The sequence below is a fragment of the Pomacea canaliculata genome, linkage group LG3, assembly GCF_003073045.1.
Source record: "Pomacea canaliculata isolate SZHN2017 linkage group LG3, ASM307304v1, whole genome shotgun sequence".
In the NCBI taxonomy this organism is placed as follows: Eukaryota; Metazoa; Mollusca; class Gastropoda; order Architaenioglossa; family Ampullariidae; genus Pomacea; species Pomacea canaliculata.
This window is the reverse complement of record NC_037592.1, coordinates 11,332,107-11,356,583: the sequence shown is the minus strand read 5'-3', so window position 1 is coordinate 11,356,583 and position 24,477 is coordinate 11,332,107. Positions and strand designations below refer to the sequence as shown.

At 41.3% G+C, this 24,477-nt stretch overlaps 2 protein-coding genes across 7 annotated transcripts in view; one reads left to right on the top strand and one right to left on the bottom strand.

Moving 5' to 3' along the window:
• LOC112558808 (B-cell CLL/lymphoma 9-like protein) overlaps positions 1-8,793 on the top strand; it is a 46,478-nt gene extending 37,685 nt beyond the window's left edge. For all 6 annotated transcript variants that reach the window (XM_025229494.1, XM_025229488.1, XM_025229489.1 and 3 more), the window contains one exon: positions 271-8,793. In XM_025229494.1, the coding sequence (XP_025085279.1) occupies positions 271-2,014 (1,744 nt within the window). In that variant the 3' untranslated portion in view covers positions 2,015-8,793. The remainder of the gene's footprint in view (positions 1-270) is intronic.
• A 1,315-nt stretch (positions 8,794-10,108) lies between these two features.
• LOC112558810 lies at positions 10,109-23,207 on the bottom strand. The gene is made up of 11 exons (XM_025229496.1): positions 22,381-23,207; positions 19,907-19,965; positions 18,979-19,158; positions 17,971-18,321; positions 17,448-17,622; positions 16,924-17,135; positions 16,298-16,451; positions 15,236-15,349; positions 14,538-14,675; positions 13,974-14,123; positions 10,109-12,896 (listed from the first exon to the last, which is right to left on the bottom strand). Exons 1-11 carry the CDS (start codon positions 22,463-22,465, stop codon positions 12,736-12,738), a joined length of 1,779 nt encoding a protein of 592 aa, XP_025085281.1. The 5' UTR covers positions 22,466-23,207; the 3' UTR covers positions 10,109-12,735.
• Between the last annotated feature and the right edge of the window lie 1,270 nt (positions 23,208-24,477).

Below are 24,477 nucleotides of genomic sequence, written 5' to 3'. Positions count from 1 at the left end.
CTGAAATTTCTTTTGTGTAGCATTTTTTCATTTGGTGCCACCAGCAACATTATATATGATGGAAGAAAATAAACATGAACAGTAAATGCACTTTGGTGCCGTGCACACCAACCACACACAGCTCGTGGCCTTTTCGGAGACGTCAGGAATATCCCTGCCAGATTGGCAGGGGTCATATGGTGGATTTGCATTGATAATGAAAATGGCAAGGAAAGAAACTAGAGCCCCCATACTCTGTTTTATTTATAAGATTGCATTTCTACTTTGCAGTGGAAGCTCAAGTGGAAGTTCATCCAGCAACTCTAACTCATCACAGCCACAGCAGCAACAACAGCAGCAGCACCAGTCAGGGCCTGCAGCACCTGTATCACAGCCCAGTGGCACTCAACCAGTCAACAACACATTTCTTAGCACAAACCTGCAGATAGGTCAGGTCAACATCCAGAATGTCACTGCTGGTTCCAGCGCCAACATGCAGGTGCAGCAGATGACTGGTGAATCACCGCACATGAACATGGCCACAGGAAGCAGCAGTGCCATGATGCATGGAGCTGCCAATGTTGCCATGACCAGCTCTGCCACTGCAAATTGCAGCAATATGGGAGGAAACATGCCTTCTCACATGGTCTCACACATGGCTCAGCAGCAGCACCAGGCGATGATGATGAGTGGAGGAGGTGCAGGGGGCGTGCAGGCAAGCACAATGGGCATGTCACAGTCCCAATCACAGCATATGCAGAGTCCTTGCACCTTGTCCTCCTCCAGCTCAGCCATGTGCAACATGCCACATTCTATGCCTCCTTCTTCTCATTATCCTGCTGCATCACCTCCTTACACAACCCACCACCCTATTCCCCACCCTTTGCCTCACCCGGCCATGAGCACAGGCATGCCACAGTCCCAGATGAGTAGCTCTTTAAGTGGGGCAGGCAACCGTTTGGCATCCCCGCCTTTTCCTCCCAGCACCATGGGCAATGCCAACATTCAGATCCAGCCCAAGGCCCCAAACACGATCCAATACCTCCCTGCCAATCCACCTCCTTCACAGCAACCACCTCAGTCTGCCATGAGCATGGGAGTCGGGGGTGGTCCTCCTGCCAAACGGCCTGCACCAGATATGGATTTCATGCCCCGCTACAATTCTCCAATGGATGTCAAGAACCCATCATCAACATTGCAATACTTCCCAGGCTCACCTAATCATGGTATGCGGCACTCCTCTGCTGGAATCGGACCTGCCGGGGCCATGTCAGATTTTCCCCCTCACCAGACAGTCGAAATGCACCAAGCCATGATGATGCGAGGAGGGGGTCCTGCACCTCAAGATTATGGACACATTGGTTTGATGGGGCAAGGCATGCCACCAGGAATGGGGATGCCACCTGGTGGTCCTGCCCCAAGTCCAATGCAAAGCCCCATGGGCATGGATGGCAGCATGCGAGGCATGGAGATGAGCGGCAGCATGACTGGAATGACCAGTCCTATGGACCCCATGATGATGGGGCCCAGCCCTAGTGCAATGCGTACCATGTCTGCTTTGGGACCAGGAGGCTCAGGTGCTATGGACCCTATGTCTCCCATGTCCTCCATGATGGGCCCAGGGGGTGGGTCACACGCAGGACATCACTACCCTGGTGCACCTCCTTCAGGATATATGCCTAATGGACAAACCATGATGATGAGTCAGCAGATGCAAGGGTCAGGCCCAGCTGGCTTGCCAGGCCATCCAGCTTCTCTGGGGCCCAGCATGCCTATGTCGCATGCTGGAATGCCCCGTATGCCAGGTAGTGCCTCGTCAAACATGCGCATTCCCATGCAGCAGAGTGGACCCGGACCTGGCTCCAGTCCTGTAAGTGGAGGATATTCAGCACAGTATCAGCAGTTTCAACAACAGTTATACTCACAGGGACGGTCGCGACAAATGTCGCCCATGGGGCACATGATGACAGGTGGCCCTGCAGGAGCAGGACAACCATATATGGGCATGATGCCTACCATGCCTGGACCTAGCTGAGGCTTCCATCTCACTGCTGCCCATCACATTTTGGTGTGAAACAGAATCAACAGAGGAAGAGTGATGCCACCTTTTTACTGACAACAATGTAATAAACTGTTTAGTGATGAGCTCTTGGAGTTACTTCTGCAGATCTCGTCTGGCATTCTTGTTATTGTGCTGAACATACTTGAGAATCCAAGTGAATGGCACTGTGCAAGGGAGTGCAAGCCCAGCTGATAGATTAAATCGAATGAATGTGACAAATGCCTAGCAATAAGCAGCCTTGTATTATCTCTGTAGCATGAGTTTGCTCAGCCACTGTCTGTCCCCCAAGATTCTGCTTACATTGGAAGTGGAACAATGAATTTTGACTGAGCAACGAAATAACTGATGCTATATCATCTTCAGCAAGTGTGTGAATTAAGTAGTGCATGAGAAACTTGTTTTTTTTTTTAATTTAAATCACCAAGTTACCTCTCAGTAATAACCCAAACTGGCTGCTGACCTCACAATACAGTGTACTAGTTGTTGGTTGTCAAACATATTGCAAGGCAATTTATAAGCCAGCATTCAAAATGTGGACAAATTTCTCATGTAACTTGGTGGTAATGCCAAAGTTGTGTTTTATCTCTATATGACTTGTCTGATCTGCATGAAAAAGAAAGGTTGCAAATAGCCCCTCTCCCCACTCAGTGCCAGCGTGCCTGCTGCCTCTCAAACTGCCCTGTGATATGACTTCAACGCAAAGAAATTTTGACAGATGCTTCAGGCCGTGGCATGACAGCTCAATACCTGCACCGGCTGCAGTGCTTAGCAGGGAAGAAACTTGTACAGTTCATTTTCACATACCTCCACCATCTTCATACTGCCCAGCAGCCATCAGACATGCACACGTGTGTGCTTGGATGTGCATATGTGCATTTTGTATGTGTGGGTGTATATGTAATCACGTGTGCATGCGTGTGTTAACTTCATACAGAAGTATCCATGTGTTGATGCATCATTATATGCTTTGACCATTAAATACTGCTTAGGTTTGTTATCTGTCTCTTGGTGCTCAGTATCTGCAGATAGACTGAAAAAGAAAGTGCACTGTATGTTATATGGTAATTTTTACCATGCTTATAAAAGCATGCAACATTCAGCTGTCTTTTTGTTATAAAACATTGAAGGTGTTTACCAGATAGATTTTCAAGATGCCTGTTTACTGTGACTACATATAGGTATTCAAGGTGCGTGTTTACTCAGACTGCATATATTGATAACAAGAGGCTCAGTCTTAAGCTGGTTTTGAGGCATGTCTCATTTAAAGGATTTATACAGTAGGTCAGCTAAGAGTGGAGCACTTGGGGCCAGGGATGGAGCAGCGTATTATAGTTGTGACAACAGTAGCGTATTTGCAGTGTCCCAGCAATACTGTGTGTGAACTGAGACAGGTTAGTACATGAAGGGACAAAGAATACCATTTTCCAGACATCTGTTATATGCTTCCATTCGTACCATGTTGAAATAACTGTAAGGATTTGAAAGAGAAAATGTCAGCAGGCATTATTTTACATATGCCATACAATCACACACACATGTACACATACAATGTAAATGTGCATATACTTGTGGCTATGGAACATATACAGTGCACTTACCTGTATGATTTAATGTGGGAAAGATTGCAAGACAGCTGATAAAAAAGAATGCATCATTAGGCAGATTATTTAAGTGCCAAGAATCATGCATCATAATGCATTTTTAAAAATTCTTGTAGAACTTTACTTTCATGTAGAATCAAATACTACTGATTTTTAAGATTTTAAAATTACAAGCATTACTATTACATTATTAATACATGTATGTTATTTAATTATTAAGACTTTCTTTGATTATTTTTTTTTTAATGCTTATGTATCTGTCTTGGAATTAGTACATTACAAAATAGATATTCTAGAAGGTTCACCTTCCACAGATGTTTAAGGGATCATCAAAATAAAGAGCAGGAGAAACCTTTTGAGCAGCCTATTCGAAGGCTTATTAAAGCTTTAAGGGGCAGAGACTTAGTTCATTGTCATGTAACAAGTTAAGGAAAAACACAAAATTCTTCTTTTTTTTTTAGGTGATTAAGCAGGCCACTAACATACAGTGAACTGCATGGCAATGGCCCACTTAATCACTGCATCATTTAGACATAATTTTTCAGGACAGTGCAGTTCTCATGTCATCAGCATAGTAGACAGCATTCTGTTGTGTGAATTAGGGAAAGCACCATGCAGACTTTGTTTTTTGACTGTCTTATTGCATAATGAGTGCATCGACACATGTGGCACTTTGTTACTATTATTTATTGATGAGACAAAACATTTATTGCTATGATTTATACATCCATTAATACTACAGGCTCATTTTTGTTTAAGCTCTTTGTACATCGCATGGTGTGCAGACATATTGTGGGTTCTGTGCACTGTGTTACCTTGAGTTTCAAGTTGTACAAGACTAACATACATGGTGCCAACACAATTTTACACATGGACTGTCAGCATTTAAAAATGGTAAATGTAAAGACATGTACAGAAAAAGCCTGAATATTGGGTTGAAATATAAAGTGTAAGGCAACAGTTTTTGTGAGCACTTTTTTTTTGTAGATTAGAGGTCTGCAGCTGTGATAAACCTGTTTCACGCCAAAATTCTCAGTAAGGCAGTTACGTGAAGGGAGGTAATCTTGGTTACTCATAACATGCAGGCTTGATACTTTCAAGGTTTAAGTTGGACTTTTGGTTTACAGTAAACAAAAAGGTGTTTTTTTTATTTCTTTTTTTATATCTTACATTTTTTCTAGGAATAACATTTTTTAATCTTCCACTTAAGTAAAATCAAGATTTTAGAACATCAATTCTGTTGAGTATGAATGAGGTATAAAGCATAAAACACCTGAAAAATTGTAATGTTTGAAAAAAAGGTTGTGTTTATTTTTGCTATCACTGTGATGATGCCTGGAAACCACTTAAAATTTTTGTAATAGGAAGATAGCTTATTAAAATATTGTGGGTTTATTAATACCGCTTTTTATAATTTTTATAGTATCCAACGTCTAAAAGTTTACTTAAAAAGAAATCAAGGGCAGGGAAAGGGGTTTGAAATTGTTGAGATTGCCACGGTTGTGTGCTTATTTCCAGAGGTAAGTTGGTTGTGCCTGCATGTGTTCATTTTGAACACAGTAACCACACTGTGTCATCAATTATAGCCTAAGAAGTTTTTCTTGTGTTGGAAAGAACGTGCTTAGCCATGCACAGTGCTTTTTCTTTTCCATCATTGTGTAAGGAGCATGTTTCATAGAGCCAATGGACTTTTTCTAGAGAGCTCATAAATTTTGATCTTCTTTGCCTACCTCCAGCGTTTATTGCATGTCTTAATCCACTCTCAGCTTGCTCTATGGTGTTTCCAGGTTCTGTATTGATCTCTTTTGCTGGGTACATTTCTTTGTAACCACATTTTGAAGCTGTAATACTTATCTGTTTTGAAAATGTGAGAAATTGTTCAGACAGTTTTTTTTATTCAAACAAAGGATTTGTTAAACAGGGTACAACAGCTATCTTTTTGGGCGTGTTTTAATAATATTAAAGAAGTGCTTCAAGAAACCACTTTATCGTGCAGCAGAAATGTATAAGATCCATCAGCAGCAAATGCACTTGCATCATATGTGTTTAAGTAAACAGGCTACATACATATCTATTTTCAGCTTCTAAGTATTTGTTTACATTTTTCAATGCCCAAAATATTTCACATTATTAATAAAAGTAGAGAAAGTCTTTGCTTTCATTAAAAATTGACTGTCTTTCACTTGTTTTCTCTTAAATAATTAAAGAATAACCATGACATACAAGTACTGCAATGGCATTTCGAGTACAGATTGCTGGTTATGGTTTTTTTTTTTTTTTTTTTTTTTTTAGTTAATCAGTTGTGCAAGCATGCTGGTTGAACAAAGAAAATTTAGCTAGGCATTATCCATGTCATTTTATTCAGATTTATAGACACTTCAGCAAACACTTAACCTGCATGTTTGTGCACATGCTTCTTGTTGGTTGTGAAAAAGGACATTGTACTGAAAGTGTGCCGCTTTGTAGACAGTAGAAATTATAAGCAGTTATTCTGCAATAAGAAGTGGAGGAGATTTTTAAAAAGTATATATATGTTTTGGGGGAGCAAATCCTGCTGAAACATTGGCAGTGAAAAAACATTGGGTTTGTGCACACACTCTCACACCTGCTTGCATATAATGTGTGTGCACACAAACACCTGCATGCATGCACACATGCAAACAAACAACCTACAGATGTGTCAGAATGTAGCATTGTAAAGTAATGCTTGATAATTATTCTTAGTTCTTCTGTGCAACATAGTCATGGCTAGCCTCGAACAGTCAAAAAATGGTTTGAAGAGGCTCGAATGCTTTATATTTCTTGCAAAAATGGTGTGCACACAACATACACCGTAACATTATACTTAAAAGATAAAACATTATATAACAATGTGTGTGTGTGTGTGCACGCTGTTGTATTTATGTGCACTTGATTCATACTAAGTAAAGGTACAATGTTAACTTCATCTTGCTGAATATCTTTTTTTTCCAGCGCAATCCTAAATGATTTTTTTTCAGCTGAACACATAAGAACAAGTGGTAATTGCATACAGGGAAACACTTAAACACCTTTATGGTTTTATTGGAGTGAAGATTTTAATGGGTTTTTAAATTGTATCAGATAAAAAAAATTGCAGTCTTTTCACCTGCTTATGTGGCCTTTCAGTCCTATCATTTTCAGTGACTTGAGCAGCTAGTCTAGGAGCCACATTTTATTGCTCTTTGCTTTTCTAACTGTGGACAATATGCTGATGTGCTGATATTAATGGAATTAATTTTTATAAAGGTAAGTAGTTTGGAAATAGAAGAGGACTGATGGCGGATCTTTTTTAGATTTCGAAGCTTTTGTAAAATTAACTATTAGAGTTCTTGTGAATGTAGGCATCTGCTTAAATTGTTGATCAAAAAATGAAGCATTTATTACATGCTTTATTATTTTCTAGAACTAATTGGTTGTACCATTGCCATATTATTTATAAAACAACAATCAAGAAAGCTGTGTATGTTAGTGCATCATTTTACAACTTTTTTTCAGCATTCTTCCCTGTCTTTTTTTTTTTTTTTTTTTTTGTTAACAAATTGGTTTTAGGAGTGTGGTTAACAATTTAGAGCAGGTCTTTAGCATACTGGTTATTTTAACCAGTCACCAAAATAAAAGGAGCTAATGGACTTTGTAATTTCTACTGTGTAAAAAATTAAGAAGCAAACCCAAAAGTGTTTAAGAACTTTGGAAAATAAAACTTTTATCTGAAGCATGCGTATTCATAAGTTTTGCTTTTGAACAGAATAGACCTAAGCTTACTGAAAAGCCACTATTAATTTCTGCTCATGGTTAGCTATTTTGACACCATATCCTTTTTTTTTTTAAGGGAGGGGTAGTTGAATGCTATCTGTGATGCTTAAGTGAGTTTTTTTTTTTTTTTAATCAGCCGGCATGGTTCAAAAGGCAGCAGCAATGACAGCACAAAGACGTGCTTGTGCTGGCTATTTACACTAGATGAAGTAGACCATAAGAGATCAGATTAACATATTGCCAAAAGAATAATTCACAAGCTAATTGTTTATACATTTTTGTTAATGTATGTACACGAAAACACATCCATAAAGCATAGTTAAATGAAGGACTTTGTGAATCATGAGCCAAAATGAAAAGTTGCATCTTCTGGTATCCTTATTAGTATTGGTTATAAAACAAGTTTTAGGTACTAAATGCTTGAAGCCAGAAGCATGTTACAGTGATGGTATAAGATGCTTCTGAGAGCATAATGCTGATGCTGCTGTGCACTATATTGAGAACCACATAATGACAACATTTAGGATTTGTCTTATATCATGATCAGTTTTGACATATCATGAACAAATATTTCTTTAAAAAAAACTGCATTGTGAATTTGAGTGTGCAATTGCATTTTGCATCAGTATAGATTTTTTTTTACCCTTTTTGTTTTGCTATCAACACTTTTGTGTGGCTACAGCTACTTTGTGAAACAAATGCAGTGTGCATGAGTGAATGTATGTGTATGTGCATGTGCATTTTGGACCTGGAGAGCATTCTTTAAAGCAAATGTGTGCATATATGCATAAATGATGGCTGTGCATGCATGGGCACAAAGTTGTATCCAAATTAAAAAGCATTTTTTAAAAATGAGCATGCAGTCAACAGATGTTTGGGCCGTCTGAGTTTGTGTAATATTTACATATGATTTGCTGCTTTATTTTGTTTGTTTGATTTTATGGAAAGTCAGTGGGCTGGGGTTGGTGGGTAGGGTTCATTGGCTTTGATGATTACATACAGATGGCTTATTCTGCATGCCTGCTACATAAATACCATCACATTTTCATCACTTTTTTAAATTTAGCAGCCTATATTGTGCAATTGAGCTGCTAATAAGGGTACAAATCCCTGCCTCCTGTGTATTTGTACAGAAAGGCATACAGATTTTAGAATGCTGATGTTTGTCATGATGACATGTTTCAGAGTAGACACGACAAATGTACTTTGTGTATCAAGTGCATGTATCGGTAGCTGTGGTAGTTATATTTTTTATTTTCAACGTACATACTATATATATATTATATATATATCATTTTTTTCACCTTGATGAGATCCCTGTTCAAGATTGGAGACTGCTCTTACAGAGGAAAGGAATAAACTTGACTTAAAACATGACTAACTGGGTGTTCAAATTATGGACAGATGCCTTAAGTCTTTGGCTTAAATTTTTCATTGTTTATTTCTGTTGTGTGTTCAATGAGCAGTTTCATGAAAGCTGTTGCATTTTATTAGTTAATCTGCATGATGCTAGGTTTTTACACCAATTAGCAGTTTCAAGAAAAAGTGCCCTGCATTTTTGCCTAATTTATTTTGAGGGTTTTTTTTTTTTGGGTATGAACTGTATTGAACACTCGTAATCTCTGAAGTAAAATCGCTGTAAAAATGAAGTTTAACTCAACAGGTTGAATCTACAGTCACTTCAAAAGCCTAATGGGGTGTAGTTTATTTCTAACGCTTGGGTAAAACTCAGTGTAAAAATACTATTCTCCTTGGTCTGTATACCCTCCACCCCTTCCTTAAGATGCATGCCTACAAACATTCCCATGCAGAGAAAGAGGTCATGTTCATGTATACCTTTACACTATAAAAGCTTTATTCAATTAGTAGCAGAACAGGTTAATTTGGCATCTCTACTAAAACATGAGGTCACACTTTCTGTAGTGATGTTTGTAGGCATATATCCCAGTTGGTATTTTGGGAAATAAAATCTATTGAGCTTTGCCCCACTATACCTTTATACAAATGCATTATATCCCATGTTCAAACATTAAAGCTCTTTTAGGATGTAAAAATATTAAATATTTAAAATTTTTTACCATGTCAAAATATTAAATATTTTTAACACCATCATTTGAGATGTTCCAAAGAAGATACTGATTTTGTTTTAAAGAAATTTTATGACATGGAGAATATTTAGAAAGTTGACATTTACTAAAACATAATATTGAAGGTTGATTTATTCAGCTGCGTTGTCTGTATGTTATCGCATAGTGTGATACATGACTCGCTTATCGCCACTGCAGTGAGAATCGCAAGGAAACAGGATACAGGTAACATTTTAGAACAACTGCACTTCTCTGGTTGTGGCGGGCGATCCAGTGGCTCAACGGTTAGTGCCTGTCACCAATACAGTAAAGGTTGGCAGTCCAGGGTTCGGCTCTGTTCTTTCTCTACATGTGGCATCTGAGACGTGGTGCATAGGAGTGTACAGGGCTGGCTCCCGTCATGGCCTTAGTTGCTGGCTCGGCACCAATTCCCTTTCTGGTTGTGGAACCTGCTCCCAGTCGAGGTATTCTCTCCCTTTCATTCTCCACTTTTACCCGAAATCTTCTTTAGGGTGGAACACGTTCCTACCCAACCAATCGCGCGTACATTCTTTTAGTACGAATTTGTTATTCAGCAGGCAGTAATTAAGAAAACTGAGCCACAGTTATGACGTACATAACATTTATTTTCAAAACATTGAAACTATTAAGCATCCTGAAATATGCCTTTGGCTTGAAGCTGCGTCGAAGTTAAACATTGTAGAATGCAAAGACGTAGGTCATCCTGTCATGCCTCGCAGTCTAGCCACGATTTTTATTTTTAATGTTAGTGATCTAACGTGAACAGAAAAATTAGAATAATGGAATTTGAGACTGCTTTTCCATTGTGATAAAATAATATGCAGGAATTATCAGACCCATGGCTTTACACGCCTAGCTGTGTCTTTATGTATGTTGAGATTTACAGTTTTTTTTCTGAAAAAGCGTTTCAGTCTATATACAACAAATATTTCAAAGGGAAACGTTTTTGTCACGCTACACAGAAGGAAAATATGTAACAGTGCTGCGATAACTGCAGTTGCTACATATTCACATTCTGTGTAGTTTTACATGCTAGTGTAAGCTTCTGGAATTTGCATTTCCTTGCCTTACACCAATTTTGTCAAACGAGTTTATAATTTAAAAGGGTCTTGACCTGCGATTGTCAGACGTTTTAAAAGACCCATCAGATGTTTTATAAAGATTTTCGGGTGGTGTGGTTCAGTTCTTTACAAATGCCTCACTGAGAGACAGTGGGGCAGAACTACTACGTCGTGTTAAGACATAACGAGGCCATAATGATAACAAACTTGCAGCTCGCCCATTACGGGAAGGCATAAATAAACTTTTTTTCCCCCTTATTTGACGCCAGTGACTTGACCGCATCTTGTACCTTTGGATTTTTGAAGGTAGCGTCTCGTAAATTGAATCTTTTTTGTCATCCTCAAATTTGGGGATGGTTACTATTTTAATGAGCCTAATCACTTTTAGCATATTGCAATGGCTTTTATTTACTTGAGAATAAAATTCACTCCCATGGATGTGTATGTACAATGATAGGCTTGCATACATGGTTTTCCATTTATGAATATGATATTGACCACAAATATCCGAAGATGGACGTTCTCATAATTTTGAAAGTTTTGCTCCCCCATCCCTTCCACAAACATCCTGACCAAGACTTTGTTGCAAATTGCAATACTGGGTGGAGAAAGTTCTACGTCTTATGCATAACATCACCCATAAATTAAAAACAGCTTCAGATGTACACGTGATGAAATGTTTAGTCTCTATGGGCACTCTACGTCCTACAGTTGGATTGCTGACAAGACCATGTTACAATCTACAATATGTTACACATTGCCCGACAGTGCTCGTCCTTTACTTCCTAGTCAAGAGCTCATGCCAGAAACCTTGCACTTTGAACCACGAACTTGTATAACTGGACTGCTGGCAGACGATTTTTTTTCCAGTTAACTACTAAAACGAGGCAGTTGTATACAAAGCTTCCGGTTTATTCACATTTTTGTTTAGGCTCTCCGAGACTAACAACGGAGAACTTCGCAAGAAGCTAAGCGTTGGTCTTGGCAGACAGCAATCCACCTACACACATCCATGCTTTGAACAGTACAGTTAAGGTGATGGCCTTTATAAAAACGGGTGTTGTTCATCCTTTGCCCCTCACACGACATAGCCGTCTGCAAGTCATCGACGTCAAAAAATAGTTTTGCAAGTGATGTATGTCAAAGATAACAGTTGAAGTGATGTATGTCAAAGATTACATTTGCTTGTCACGCTGGTTAAAACAAAAATAGTTCGTGTGCAACACCCAAGTGCTGTTGTTCCAGAGATTTACATTTCTACATGGCTTTGTCGGTAGCTACTGATTGCCTCTGCTCAAACATTAACCGAGAAACACAAGCTGCAAGGGCAGGCTTTGCCTATTGCTACTCTTATTGCATAGCAACAGCAATACTGTCCGATATGATCGTCCCCTCCACCAACAATTACCCCCGCACCACCACCACCGCCGCCATATGATCGGTACTTTCGGAAAATTGAGTTTGGGCAGGAGACTCCCCTTCCACCATGTTTTGCTGTTAAAAACTACTATGACGTCTAAAAAAAATAAACTAAAAAATAAAGTGAGCCTGAACTACATGGAATCTTGAGAGTCATGTCGAGATCGCGGCAGATTCCAGGCAGTTCTGATAACTCTAAACGATAAACCCACGATCTAAACCTGTCGGGTAGATCCTGCGCATGCGCATACACACATCACGTAGCCATCTTGTCACTCTTTTGCGTCATAAATCAGCTTTGAGCAGAAACTGCATCCTCCGCTTTAAAAAGCAAGTAAATAAAACAGTTCGCGAAAAACAACAACAACAAATCATGCAACGTTAAAAGTTTATATAGATATATATTTAAAAAATACGAAAATAAAGTGGAAGGCATTTCTTGTCCTGAAACATATCACCTTCCGTATGGTAAAATGGCGGCTGATCTGCTTCAATCAGGTGTTATCAGTTTCAAATCAGTGATAAACCCTTCTAGGACAGGATAAAGTAGCCGAATGTAATTAATGATGATAACTACGATATTGTCATTTTGGGACAAAAATAGAAAAAAATCTGTACACCAGAAAATATTACTAAAACAACAAATAAACAAGACCAAAAGAAAGTTACAGGTAACAGGTAACGTCCAACATCACTGAAAGTTTTAGCATACAGCTGGAAGAGAGAGAGAGCTAGGCCTGGCTGTAGCGATGACAAGTGTAGCAGCAGTTCGTGGCCACCGCCTCGTTGAGGACGCACTGCTGGGCGCCAAAGTAACGCATGAAGCTCGTGCAGTTGAGGCTACGGTGAGTGCCGGCACTAAAGGTCACTGGTCGGTCTCCGTATTCACAGCCTGCACCACAAGCATAAACAACAAAGACTGAACTCATTCAATGCAGCAAATGGAAACAACAACTAGAAACTCATAACCTTCAGTACAGCAAGCAGAAATAACACGGCATTAAACTCAAATAGTACAGTAAGCTGGAAAAAAAATTAAGATTTTTTTAGTAAAGCCCACAGACATACCGAGGCTGTGTGGCAACTAAAGTACATATCTTCATCGTTTCTCCGATCTTTTCCAACTGTGGAGGGAATGAATATTCGCTTCGATTTTGGAAATACACAAGGGTGTGTTTTGTAGGTGTAAATTACTCTGGAGTATATTTATTTTTGATGTTTATTTTCTGCCTTATAAGATGTTACCACCAACTGTAGATAAAACAATATTACGCAAAAAAAACAAACAAACTTCGGCATACATCTTTTACAACGAACAAAGGTGAACGTCAATTGAGAAAGAGGGGAAATAAGGGGACCCTCGACATACACAAGTGAGGAATAAACTTAATGTAAAGTATGGCGTCAACAGAGAGTGGAGAAGTATTACAGAAGTGAAGACGTGATAAAGAGAGAATGGGAGGGGAGTAGCAGGGAGATAAAGTAGAAGAAGAAATGAAGCAAAAAAAAAAAAAAAAAAAAATGAGGATCGGGAAGTGAGACCGTTGCAGCACAACTATTTATCTCCCATTTCACTCGACACTTTGTGCTGAACATGAAGCTGTCATCCCGTCACGCTAGTGGATATCAAGATACAAATGTTTCACGGTTTTCGCATAATACTCTTGATTCAGATGCATAGACAGATCGAATATTGACAATAAAACCCCAGGGGGAATAGTGACAGAAAGCAAGTCGAGCAAAGCCGAGCACCCTGATACAGTTTATTAACCAAGCAGCTCCGCTACTCATGAAAATTATCACGCTTTTCTCGCTACTGAGAGAGCTCATTACGATTAGACTAACGGAGGACACCAGCTCAATATAGTAGATTAGATGTAGACGGCATAAATGCACGAACTGCCGAAGCAAACGGGGGTAGCGGCTAAATGAAAGACAACAGCAACGGAGAGAACCTTTGTTGACTCACCTTGTAATTCCCCTGGCAACCATTCCTGTATCCGCGGACACGACTGACAGCACAAGCGGCGGATGGGGGGAGAGTAGCAGTTGATGCGGATGTTGCCAAGGCGATCAAACGGCGCGCACAGCTCTGAGTTCTGGTCACCCCAGGGGCATTCTGTCTCCGGGGACAGGGATAAAATGTAACGTGACAATAGACGACTCTATGAAGTAAGCATGGTTACCACCATTAACAAGTCGCAATACACAAACACAACAATGCGAACATACACATAGAAAGAGAGAAAGTGAGTTTACAATGAGCTGTTGAAAGGTAGCGGAGTTATATTTCATAATTCCTTAGAAATTGTCTCTTCTTTAAACACAACTCAGTACTTTATTTCCCTCACTTTCGTTAATTACTTTTCCTCTTAAGGAGTAATCACACCTTCTATACGCCCCTCCCTCTACCCAGCACTGAGTACATACTTCGTCATCTCCCCCAGACATCCATCTGCGCATCTTAAAAAAATCGCTGGTCATCGTCATAGTCCTCTTGTTGATGCTCGTAGGCAACGCGAACAGGACTCACCGTCGTTCAGATCGCGGATACTGTGACAGGTGTCGCAGCAGAGGTAGCGGTTCTCAGGGATGTAGCAAAGCTCCGGATTCTGTCGCACCCGGTCGCAGTTAGGGGTCATGTCGCCGTACTCGCATCCAGCTCTGGCCCCTGCCACACAGAATGGTGCTCATAGGTGGACAGCTACTACCCCGCCTCACATCTCCTCTACATTCTTAAGTTTGTCTTTATTATTTAATCTTTATAAAGTTGTCGTAGTTTGACATCATTCACTCGTTATTGCATAATCGGTCTTTTCCAGATTTGAATTCTGGATGTAACTATTCCCTCAACCAGTTAAAAATAAAAACAACAACAAAAAGTAAGCAACTAGTCTAATGTACCTGCATTGGGACTTGCTAGCAGTTTTCAACAATCTTCTTAACAGGACAAATATGGAAGAAGTTAGAAGTTTGGCGAAGTTTTTTAATGACTGATATGTAAAAACTTTGGGAGACTTGGTCAAAGGTTCGTCTATGTTTGTCTGAAGGGGCTTTAGTTTGGGTACGCGGCAAATGTGAACAAAACGAGAAAATAACGGCTCAAAACGTCAAAAATGTGAGAATCAAAATGCTAACACCTTGGGTTGATAAGGGCACTAAAGGCACGATCTACACATAAACAGGAGGACCTTCTACAACAGGCATCCCTGAACATAGTCTGGCTTCTACCTGTCTGGCGGAGCCGTTCACAGGTGGCACAACAGCTCTGTCGGTTTCGAAGGTCGTAACAGTCGTAAGACCGCAGGTCTGTGCAGCGCCCTGAATGATCTCCGTATTCACACCCTGCAGAGATGAGTGAGTATGTCTGTACATTTCATCAGCATTTCATTTGAAAAAAAGGAACAAAAACAGACACAAGACGCAATTAAGTGATAATTAATTAAGTGATACGCAGTTGAAGTAGCAACTGGCTCGGTTACTGACCTTTCGGGTCGTTTTTACTTGACATTGAGGAGGATAATTTATCTTGCATACGATACGCTTGTGTGTATGTGTGTGTGTGAGAGAGTGTTCTATGATCTCAAAGAGCCTTTAGACAATATCATCAACGACATTAGTCAAACAGTCTTTTTCGTGGCAGTTGAACTGTTTCTTTTCCATAATCACAGGTGCTGTACCTAATTCTTCGTAGAAGTGCAGCGACTGTCAGCTGTTATCATGTTCGTTCATATTTGTACAGTTAAGATCGACATTTACGAAGGTTGATTGGTCAAACACTTCAGCTTTGACGCCGAAAGCAAACAAAAACTTCATGGTTTCTGCATAATAATTGATTTACTTCCGCTACCTCGGAGTACAGATGTTTTTGTCTGTGCCAGTGACAGGCGTGACTTGTGATTCATTATGGGAAATAATAATTAGCATAATTAAACGTTTGCCAGGCACCATGCTTCGCGAAAATTGACAGTGAAGTTGCTGTCAATATATTGGAGATTATGGTCCGTACCTTGTACAAATTGCTCCAAAGTTAACTGAACTGTTATAATATGCCTACTGTTGATTTGATTTGTTTGTATAACTGCTTGATGTCCATGACATTTCTCCTTACCCTTGTGTATACAAGTGGTGTGTGTGAATGCCAAAGCATTTCAGGAGGGTGATAATTCTTCGGCCCACACACAGACTGATCCCAATTAACGGGAAAAAACAACTCTTGCTACACAATTGGAGCTGACAGCCACTCTCAGACTTTTTCCCACAAAAGAAGTGGAAGTGACAGCAGGCACTCACCAATCCGGGAGGGATTTTTGAGGGGGCGGCACTTCTGGCAGCACTCTCGACTGGTGTACTCGTGGCGGTAACACAGAAACGTACCGTGCAGGTCCACTGCCTGCTCGCAGGGAATGCCATTTATCTGGATGCGGATGCCGGTGTCAGGACATTCCTTAAAATAGCAAAAAACAGAAGTGTTGATTTTTTTTAAGTCGGTCACCAGCAACTCAAAGATTCACTTTTTTCTGGCTGTCACTATTAACTTCTGTTAAACGTGAGTTCGCGTCAGATTTTTTTCTTCTGCAGAGGATAATATCATTTTCTGCGTTATGAGTTCATTAACCGTTCAATCTTTAGGACTATAAAAACTTAGGACAGATTCAAAATTCAACAAAGACACTATCGACTAAATATAACTGAAAGAACAGTTGTCTTATCAAGGAAACACATAGTCTTGTCATATAAAATCGTTAACCATTTTTGTCCTTAGGAATTGTACAGTAGATGACTAGTAAATATCGACATGAAAAATAAATAATACTAAATTTTGTGGATGTGTTGTCTGGTTTTCCGTGGTTGAAGAGTGTGGGACAAGGGAGGTAAGTGAAGACTTGATAGATAAAGGGAGACAACAGGTCGCTCACGCTGGAGTAGCTGGCCGTGTCAAATGGCAGTCCTCGACCGTATCCGCCGTAGGTGAAGACAGTCTGGGGCTGGCTCCCCTGCTGGTAGTTTCCGCCATATACAGGCGTCTGCTGACCAGGGATTTGTCCTGTGAAGATCGGTCGCTGTCCATAGATTGGCTGCCTCAGGCCACTGGTATACCCACCACCTGGCTGCTGGTTGCTGGAATAAACTGAACACCCCCTCACCGCCGTCTCACCCATGCTCTTTGAATTTTTGTCACTATGATATACTGGTTTCACGAAATTAATGTAACAGTCGAACTACAGAACTGTACAGTCATCAGCAAGTCACATGGAGCCGTCAACAGCCTCTACATGAACTGGCCTGCTGTAGGTGTGAAGACCCCGATTTTTACAAAATACTCTTGCACATCTTTCACGCTTGATTGGTTGATTTGAAAAAAGGAGGTAATGACTAAAAACAGATAACAGTCGTTATTGCTTTCTCTGCCCAATCTTGGTGATTGAGACAATTATCTTACCTGGATGTTGGTAGCCACCTATCTGTTGTTGTTGTTGTCGTTGTTGCTGCTGTTGTTGTCTTTGCTGCAACAGCCGTTGTCGCTCTGCGTTCCGTTGTCGGAGGAGTTGCTGATGCTGCTGGCGGGGGGAGAGAGTGGACTGGGGGTCGTATAGTGGTGACTCTGTGCTGGACACCTGGACCAGAGATTCCTGGTATAGTACAGGTGTACTAACGCGCAGTCTAGGACGAGTAACGCGCATTCTACATTCTTACTTTTTTTCTGGCACATCTGTCATTTAACATGAGATTCTCTGAAATAAAACTCCATCGCAAGTGACAGCAGCTAATGGATAAAGAAATTAAATAATGTTCATGTAGATGATTGTCAGTTGCTGTCGGTGACCGTTTTTATCAGTCCCAGTATCAATGATTGTTTCTGTCAGTGATTGGTAGTGAATGCTTATGTCGGCCTGTAGTCGTCAGCGGCCTTCGGTTATCGGTGGAGGTCGGTCAGTGGATGACTGTTGGTATCCATCACTCACTCGATCGTGTAGCTCAGACCCGTTCGTGTTGTTGGAGTTGCTGTTGGCTCTGTACAAGTCTGACCCTCCCGAGGCATCAGGCTGGACCACACCCACCCCACCACCGTTGGCCCGCCCGAACGGGTAGGTGTAGGTGCGTCCCTGCTCGCGCACTCCACCCGAGACGACTGGGGCTGGGCGCGTGAAGGTGTAGCGGGTGGTGCCGCTCACGTGAGTCTGGGTGGGAGGTCGGCTGCCGGAGGTGATGGCGGGCTGCTGTTGACCGGACTGCGGGAGGTCTGATCCAGCCGGCCGGCCTTGGTGGTCCAGGTGAGACTGTGCTTGGCTCTCCCCGTTAGAGGAGCTGAAAATCTGACCAGAACAAAGTCTGACCATCACAGGGCAATAATCTTTCCAGCAGACAATCACCACACATTTCTTAACAAAGTCGTATACAGTAAAGCTGAAGCTAATCTACGGGAAAGCAGCAAGAAAATGAAGACCGTTCTTCATCAAAATAAGGAAAAAGCTCTTTTTATCTCGTTTCAGGACACGAGATCCCTGAAAATTCACGCGCGAAAAAGCTCTGAACTGCAGAGTTTCTCTGACAAAGTGACTTTCAGCCGGGTATCTGAGCCGTGTAGCTACAGTATTTCTGTAACCAGACTTGTAACAACCAGTTTCGCTGTTCTGGTGTACTCATCAATGACATCAATACATTTGTTGTGTGAAGAAGTCAGCTGACAACTGCTTCCATTCTCCTTTGTTGTGTGTTCACGAAGTTTTGCGCCTTGTGCAGTTAATTTTAGTGACAGAATATTAGGTCAGAAAACTAAAACCACGCAGAAAGCTTATTAAAATATGACAGTCTCATTATAATAAATCGTGCGATATAATGAACGTGTTCTCCGGTCAAGTTCGTTATATTGTGTCTGTGCTGCTCGTGACGTGTCTTACTTCATGAGTAGCAGACGAACGCATTTAATAATAATCATCCAACACAAAGCAAATCTGTGATGTTACACTAACTTGTGACGAGTATGACGGACGGGAATAATCTGACGACGCCAGCCAATCCTCGTCTGGATCCACCTGTGAATACCCCGGGTAACTTGTGTAGTAGGTGCCTTGGGAGTTCGGGTTCAGGTTCCTGCCGTGTCCTCCACCCGACTGTTGTGATGCCGAGTCACGTGATGTCAGCGGGATTGGCTAAACAGATTAGAGGAGGTAAACTTAAGACGACACTTGCTTCTCATCCTCTTTGTCCGACCATCTTCATGGCCCCTGTTTAAAGTCCGCACGCAGCTCTCTGTGCAACTGTTTTGCCTCCGGACTTTAACCATGAACATAATCGTGGATGGCAATAACAAATATTTATAAAATAGAGCAACATAGTTGATGAGAAAACAAATGACAGGGACTGAAGTTTTTGGAGATGAAATATGGGTGTGGGTGGGTAGGGGCAGAATTGGTGGTTTGCTCCTAACCAATAACTAAAGCTATATGACGGAAAAGCAGACGCGAGATGGGAGGGATGATTGCATTATTTCTGTATATTTTATGTATGTATAAATTTACATACATTTGAGGTTCTGGGTTACCCATCTAGACATGTGCATATATATTTTCTGGGTTTTCCCTTTAAGCCAAAGTGCACTCTTCTTCTTTTCCTTCTATGCCTACTAGCTGTTGTTATTTAGAAGTCTGAGGCCTGAACAACATGGTTGATTCAGTCGAGCAGACTTTACTAGGCCACCACAGCGCCGTTGTGCAACCAGATCGGAAAATTGCTTTGGCACTGGTTTGTCACAACAATCTTGGCACGACCATTGTGTTTCTCACAGCGAACGCCAGACGAACTGCACAGAAGTGCGATGAGGAGGGTGGGGTGCTGAGAAGTGGTGAGTGGGTGGTGAGAGGGTAGCGAGAGGGTGGTGAGGGGAAGAGTTATACTCACCCCGAGTTCTTCCGAAGCGATTTGTCGTCTCGTCAGGTGATGGTAGAACTGTGATCTCTCTGCATGTGCGAACACAAACACACAACACCACAACCACCACCACACACACACAAAACACAACAACCACCACACACACACACACATTTTATTCAACCTGAGAAAGAGTCTAATTTAAGAATCATCGATAACGAAGCTTATTCATTTGTATATCAGTAAGTCGTACACGTGAACACAGGCCAATGGGAGAGCTTGGAACATATGTTAAGTAGGCGTATGTGTACAAACGTGACTTCATGAGTTAACTTCGTGATGTTTGTTGGCGATTTATTTATATAGAAGTATATATAAAAAAACGGACTATTTTGGAAAATAATGTGCGGTTAGATTTAACCAGGCGATAGAAAATCAAAATTTCACAAAAGCACTTAGAAGAAGAAGAATGACGACAGCAATAACATCAACAACTGCACCAACAGCAACGACTGCTGCAACAGCACCAAGGATCAGAACTGAAAGAGCAAAGGAGAAAATGAGGAAGTTCATGCAGTCTTTTCTAAAACTGCAGTGATGTCACGGGATTGCTAAATTTATTCTAAAACTCGGAAGCTTCTATTTCTGGAACATTCCCATCTGCAAATGAGCTATGTGCGTTTTCCTAAAGCATGTTTAGCTTTTTTTAAAAAAAAATATTCTTTTTTCTTCCGCTTGCGGCAGATGGAAGGTGGGGGTAGGGAGAAATAGAGAGTTTGGCCGCCACGCAAGCGGCCTTACAGCGAAATGAGATGCTTTTCTCGCTGCTTCTATTCCTGGCCACTGACTAATTAGAGAGAAAGCCTTGACTGACAGCACGGCCTACACCGGCAGTCTTTGCTAGAAATGTCTTACGCCTTGCAGAACTAATTACACCTCGTCTTTAGCCTGGAGAGATCAGGCTCAAATCGATGAGATGTTGGGTAATGTTTATATTCACCTCCTGAGATCTTTGTGCGTGGGTGGGTGCGTGCGTGTGTGTGCATAACAGTGTGTGTAAGAGAGATAGCTGGACTATGCATACGTGAATGCATGCTTGTGTGTGTGCGTGCGCGCATGCATGAGACTATGTGAGTGTGAGTGTGTGTGTAAGAGGGGTGGAAGGGAGGAGAGAGAGAGAGAAAGAAGAAAAAGCTAAACTATGGTAAGTGAATATGTGTATGTGTACGGGTGCTTGGGCGATAGGCTGTGTGTGTGTGAGTGTGAGAGAGAGAAATAGCAAGACTAGGCTTAATATGTGTGTAAAAAAGTTCATTTAGCTCGGAAGGTGGTAGGTAAAGACACACATATACAAGTCAGAAGGGAAAGCGCCGGACTCTCGTGCAGCCCGTGAAAATAAGGAGCTGGTGATTGGACTCTGTCATAAAAACAGCTGATATGGCGACTGATGTAGAACTTGAGAAGGGTGCTGTGTCAAACTGTCAACACATTTATCAACTGCCTGTTAGACAAAACACAAATCAACATCCGCTCCTAGAACTGCGCAGATTTTGAACTTTTTTTTTGTCTGCGCATGCGGACTTCTTGTCTCGAGTCAGAAGTACAGGGTTACCTCAGACTGGAGTCTGGTTTATTTCGGAAAATCAGCTGCTAACGTCAGGAGAAAAAAAAGTAACAGTGACTTAGTAACCGACAACCGGCTTGCCTGCATCTTGTCTTCGAGTTTAGTATGCAAAGTCTTGCTATTCTTCTTGTGTGTGTGGAGTGTACATGTGGGTGTGTGAAACTCTCCATGTGCGTGTGTGATAGAGTGTGTGTGTGTGAAACTTTGTGTGTGTGTCTGCGAAACTCTGTGTGTGTGTATGCAAGCAGTGTGTGTATTTATACATCTCTGTATTACTAGTTTTAGAAGAGACTGACCCAGTTACATTTCATCATCCATTCCCTAACATGTGTGAGGCGAAGAAAGACGAAAGGAAGAAGAGAGCGCTGGAGTCTGCAGCACTGAGCCAAAGTTTTATTTTAAAATTGTTATATTTTTTAGGTTGTAAAATCCAGGTCACTGAAAGCACCCCTTCCTTTCCATACATGCCTACAAATGTCACAGAATGGGGTCAGGTATATATAGAGTGACGTCATGTTTGTACATAGAAAGGCATAAAAAGCGAGGCTGAAACTAACACAAAGTAAAAGTATCTGTGGACAATCGTGACGTATGTGTTGTTGACCTGTTGACATGGTGATGTTTGTAAGCGTGTAGCTCGAGAACGGTAGTAGGAAAATCGACCATGATGACATGTATCTCTCCCAGAGCTGAACTCAATCATTAGAAACAAACATTTCTCACTCCACTAGTCCTTGAAGTCTTGAGTGTTTTACGTCTCCACAAAGCCACGGACCTTCATTAATGAATGAAATTAATTAAATTAAGTTCCGTGCTTAAAGCTTTCTGGTATAAGTTCTCGTAGGATTATGAACCCCTCGCAATGTTTGAAAGTACTCACCTTTTTTCCCGGAATTGCGAAGCTCCACAAACCCTCCTGCCATCACCAACACCACCACTACACAAGTCGCTTGCAAATATTTCATACTGGCTTTTCTTTCCCAGACGATCTGAGACAAAAAGGCGTTGGGTCGGTTTTTTGTCCTCTCACCAAAAGTTTACATAAAGCCTCTGGCTCTGTTTTAGTCACAGATGACCTCTCACACCACGCACAAAGCGTTGCCTGGTTTGTTTTGACAAAGGTAAATCTCGTACGAATACAGGATCCTGGGAGGAGACAGAGGTCGCAGAACTGTTATACAACGGCGAGTTAGAGGAGGGGATGAAGGGAGGTAGATGGGGTTAAAATCTGTGACACATCCAATGACACCACAGCGTCTTTTGTCACGTGATATGTTTGGTCTTCGGGAACAACGGAGGGGGTGGCGAGAAGCAGGTCGTCACTCACCGACTGATGGATGTTGCTGCCTCTCCTCGCAGCCTCCTGGCTGTTGCTGGCATGCATGCACGCGCACACACATAACGCGACGTGTTCTCAACCCTGCACTTGTGCCGCGATCACGGGAGCCGGGACTGAGAGTTTGGCAAGTCCATCTGCTGAGTCCATTCGAAACCGTGTGATGGGGTGTCAAGAGAACTAGCCACCCGACTAGGTGTGACGTATACATACCATGGCATCTACCACGTACGCTAGATGATTGCACTGCACGTTCCTTCCATCCTGCTTCTCTCTCTCTCTGTCTGTCGGTAATGAGCCAACTGATATATTTATGGACCTTTTCTCATCAGAACCTTTCAGAAGCGGAAGTATTGGCTTTGACGGTTGCATGTTCTTCCCGTCTGGCATTTCTGATTCGTGGGAAAGCATACTGCTTGCTGGCTTGAGAGAGAAAGAGGGTGCGTGCGTGCGTTTGTATGTGTGTGTGTGTGAGATATTCTGCACAAAGCAGAAATGCACTTAACCTGTCAGTGACCCAACTCGTCTATTATAAACATCTTCATCTTCCTACCCCACTTCCTCCGCCCATCCACCATGCCTGCACACTTCCCTGTGCTGTGTACCCTGCTGCATCAGGACTACCCCTCCTTGCAGGTAGAGTGCAGCGTCTGTTGCAGCAACTGAACCTGTCGGCTTTGAAGTCAGTCGTCATCAAGTAAACCCCAGGTTGTGTGGCTGAGCCAGGAGCTGCTGTTACAGCTGACGAGGGCCTGGAAACCAGGTCACAGCTGCTAAAACAATGTTTCCTGGTGAGCAACATCGATTCTGAAGACTTTAGTTTTAGTTTCTTTTTTCTTTACCCTCAAGGAGTATTAAGATGTAATCCCCATAAGAACATATACCAAGAAAATTGGTCATGAGGTCTAAAAGTTATTGATAAAAATTTTACAAGTTTATCAAAACAACGAGGATACTAGTAAATTCATGTCGATTACATATATGATATTAAATATATCTCGTTTAATAAACAAACACTCATTATACACATATCACAAACAAGAAAAACTTTCACGTACTCTTACAGCATCTACCAGAGTAATTTTTTTTAATTTTTTTTTTTTTACAAAACTAAAGAGTCTTTATTTTAGCTTCCTGTGGTAAGCAATTGTTCGAATTAATGTGCAAAAGGATTTTTATAATAATAATATAATAATAATAATGAGGAGGAGGATGATGTATTAGCATTGTCACAATTAAATAAATAATAAATTGTTACATAATCTTCGTTTTTCCAGTTGATCATTTACTTTCGAATAAAAATAAATTAATATTCTTGTCTTCTAATGCTGTTCGATGAGCGTCAGAAGGAATACAGTTGATTTTACACCGTTTCATTCTTGTTTTCGATTTATCGAAAAAAAATCTTCTAGTTGTGGGTTTCTTGCCTCACCCTTGAACGAACAATGCATGAGAATTTCCGCTATGCCAGGTGACTTTAGTTAGACGGTGGCTCATAAATCGGCAGTTAGTTTTATTTTTGGGTCAACTTACACAGCTAGTTATCTCCTTAAGTTATAGGGATTCAAAGAGAACGCCTCGTCGGTGATAGGGTGCTAATAGCTCCGACGACTGTGATGCCGCATGGTGTCTGTGAATAGA

Bases quoted from the DNA above. Each gene is read 5' to 3' on its own strand.
- LOC112558810 (XM_025229496.1), bottom strand. From the start codon at position 22,465: ATGAAATATTTGCAAGCGACTTGTGTAGTGGTGGTGTTGGTGATGGCA. The intron at 18,322-18,978 runs GTTAGTGTAACA...TGTTCTGGTCAG, and splicing joins GTCCGTCATACTCGTCACAA to ATTTTCAGCTCCTCTAACGG. The intron at 14,676-15,235 runs GTAGAAGCCAGA...TCTGTGTGGCAG, and splicing joins TGAACGGCTCCGCCAGACAG to GGGCCAGAGCTGGATGCGAG.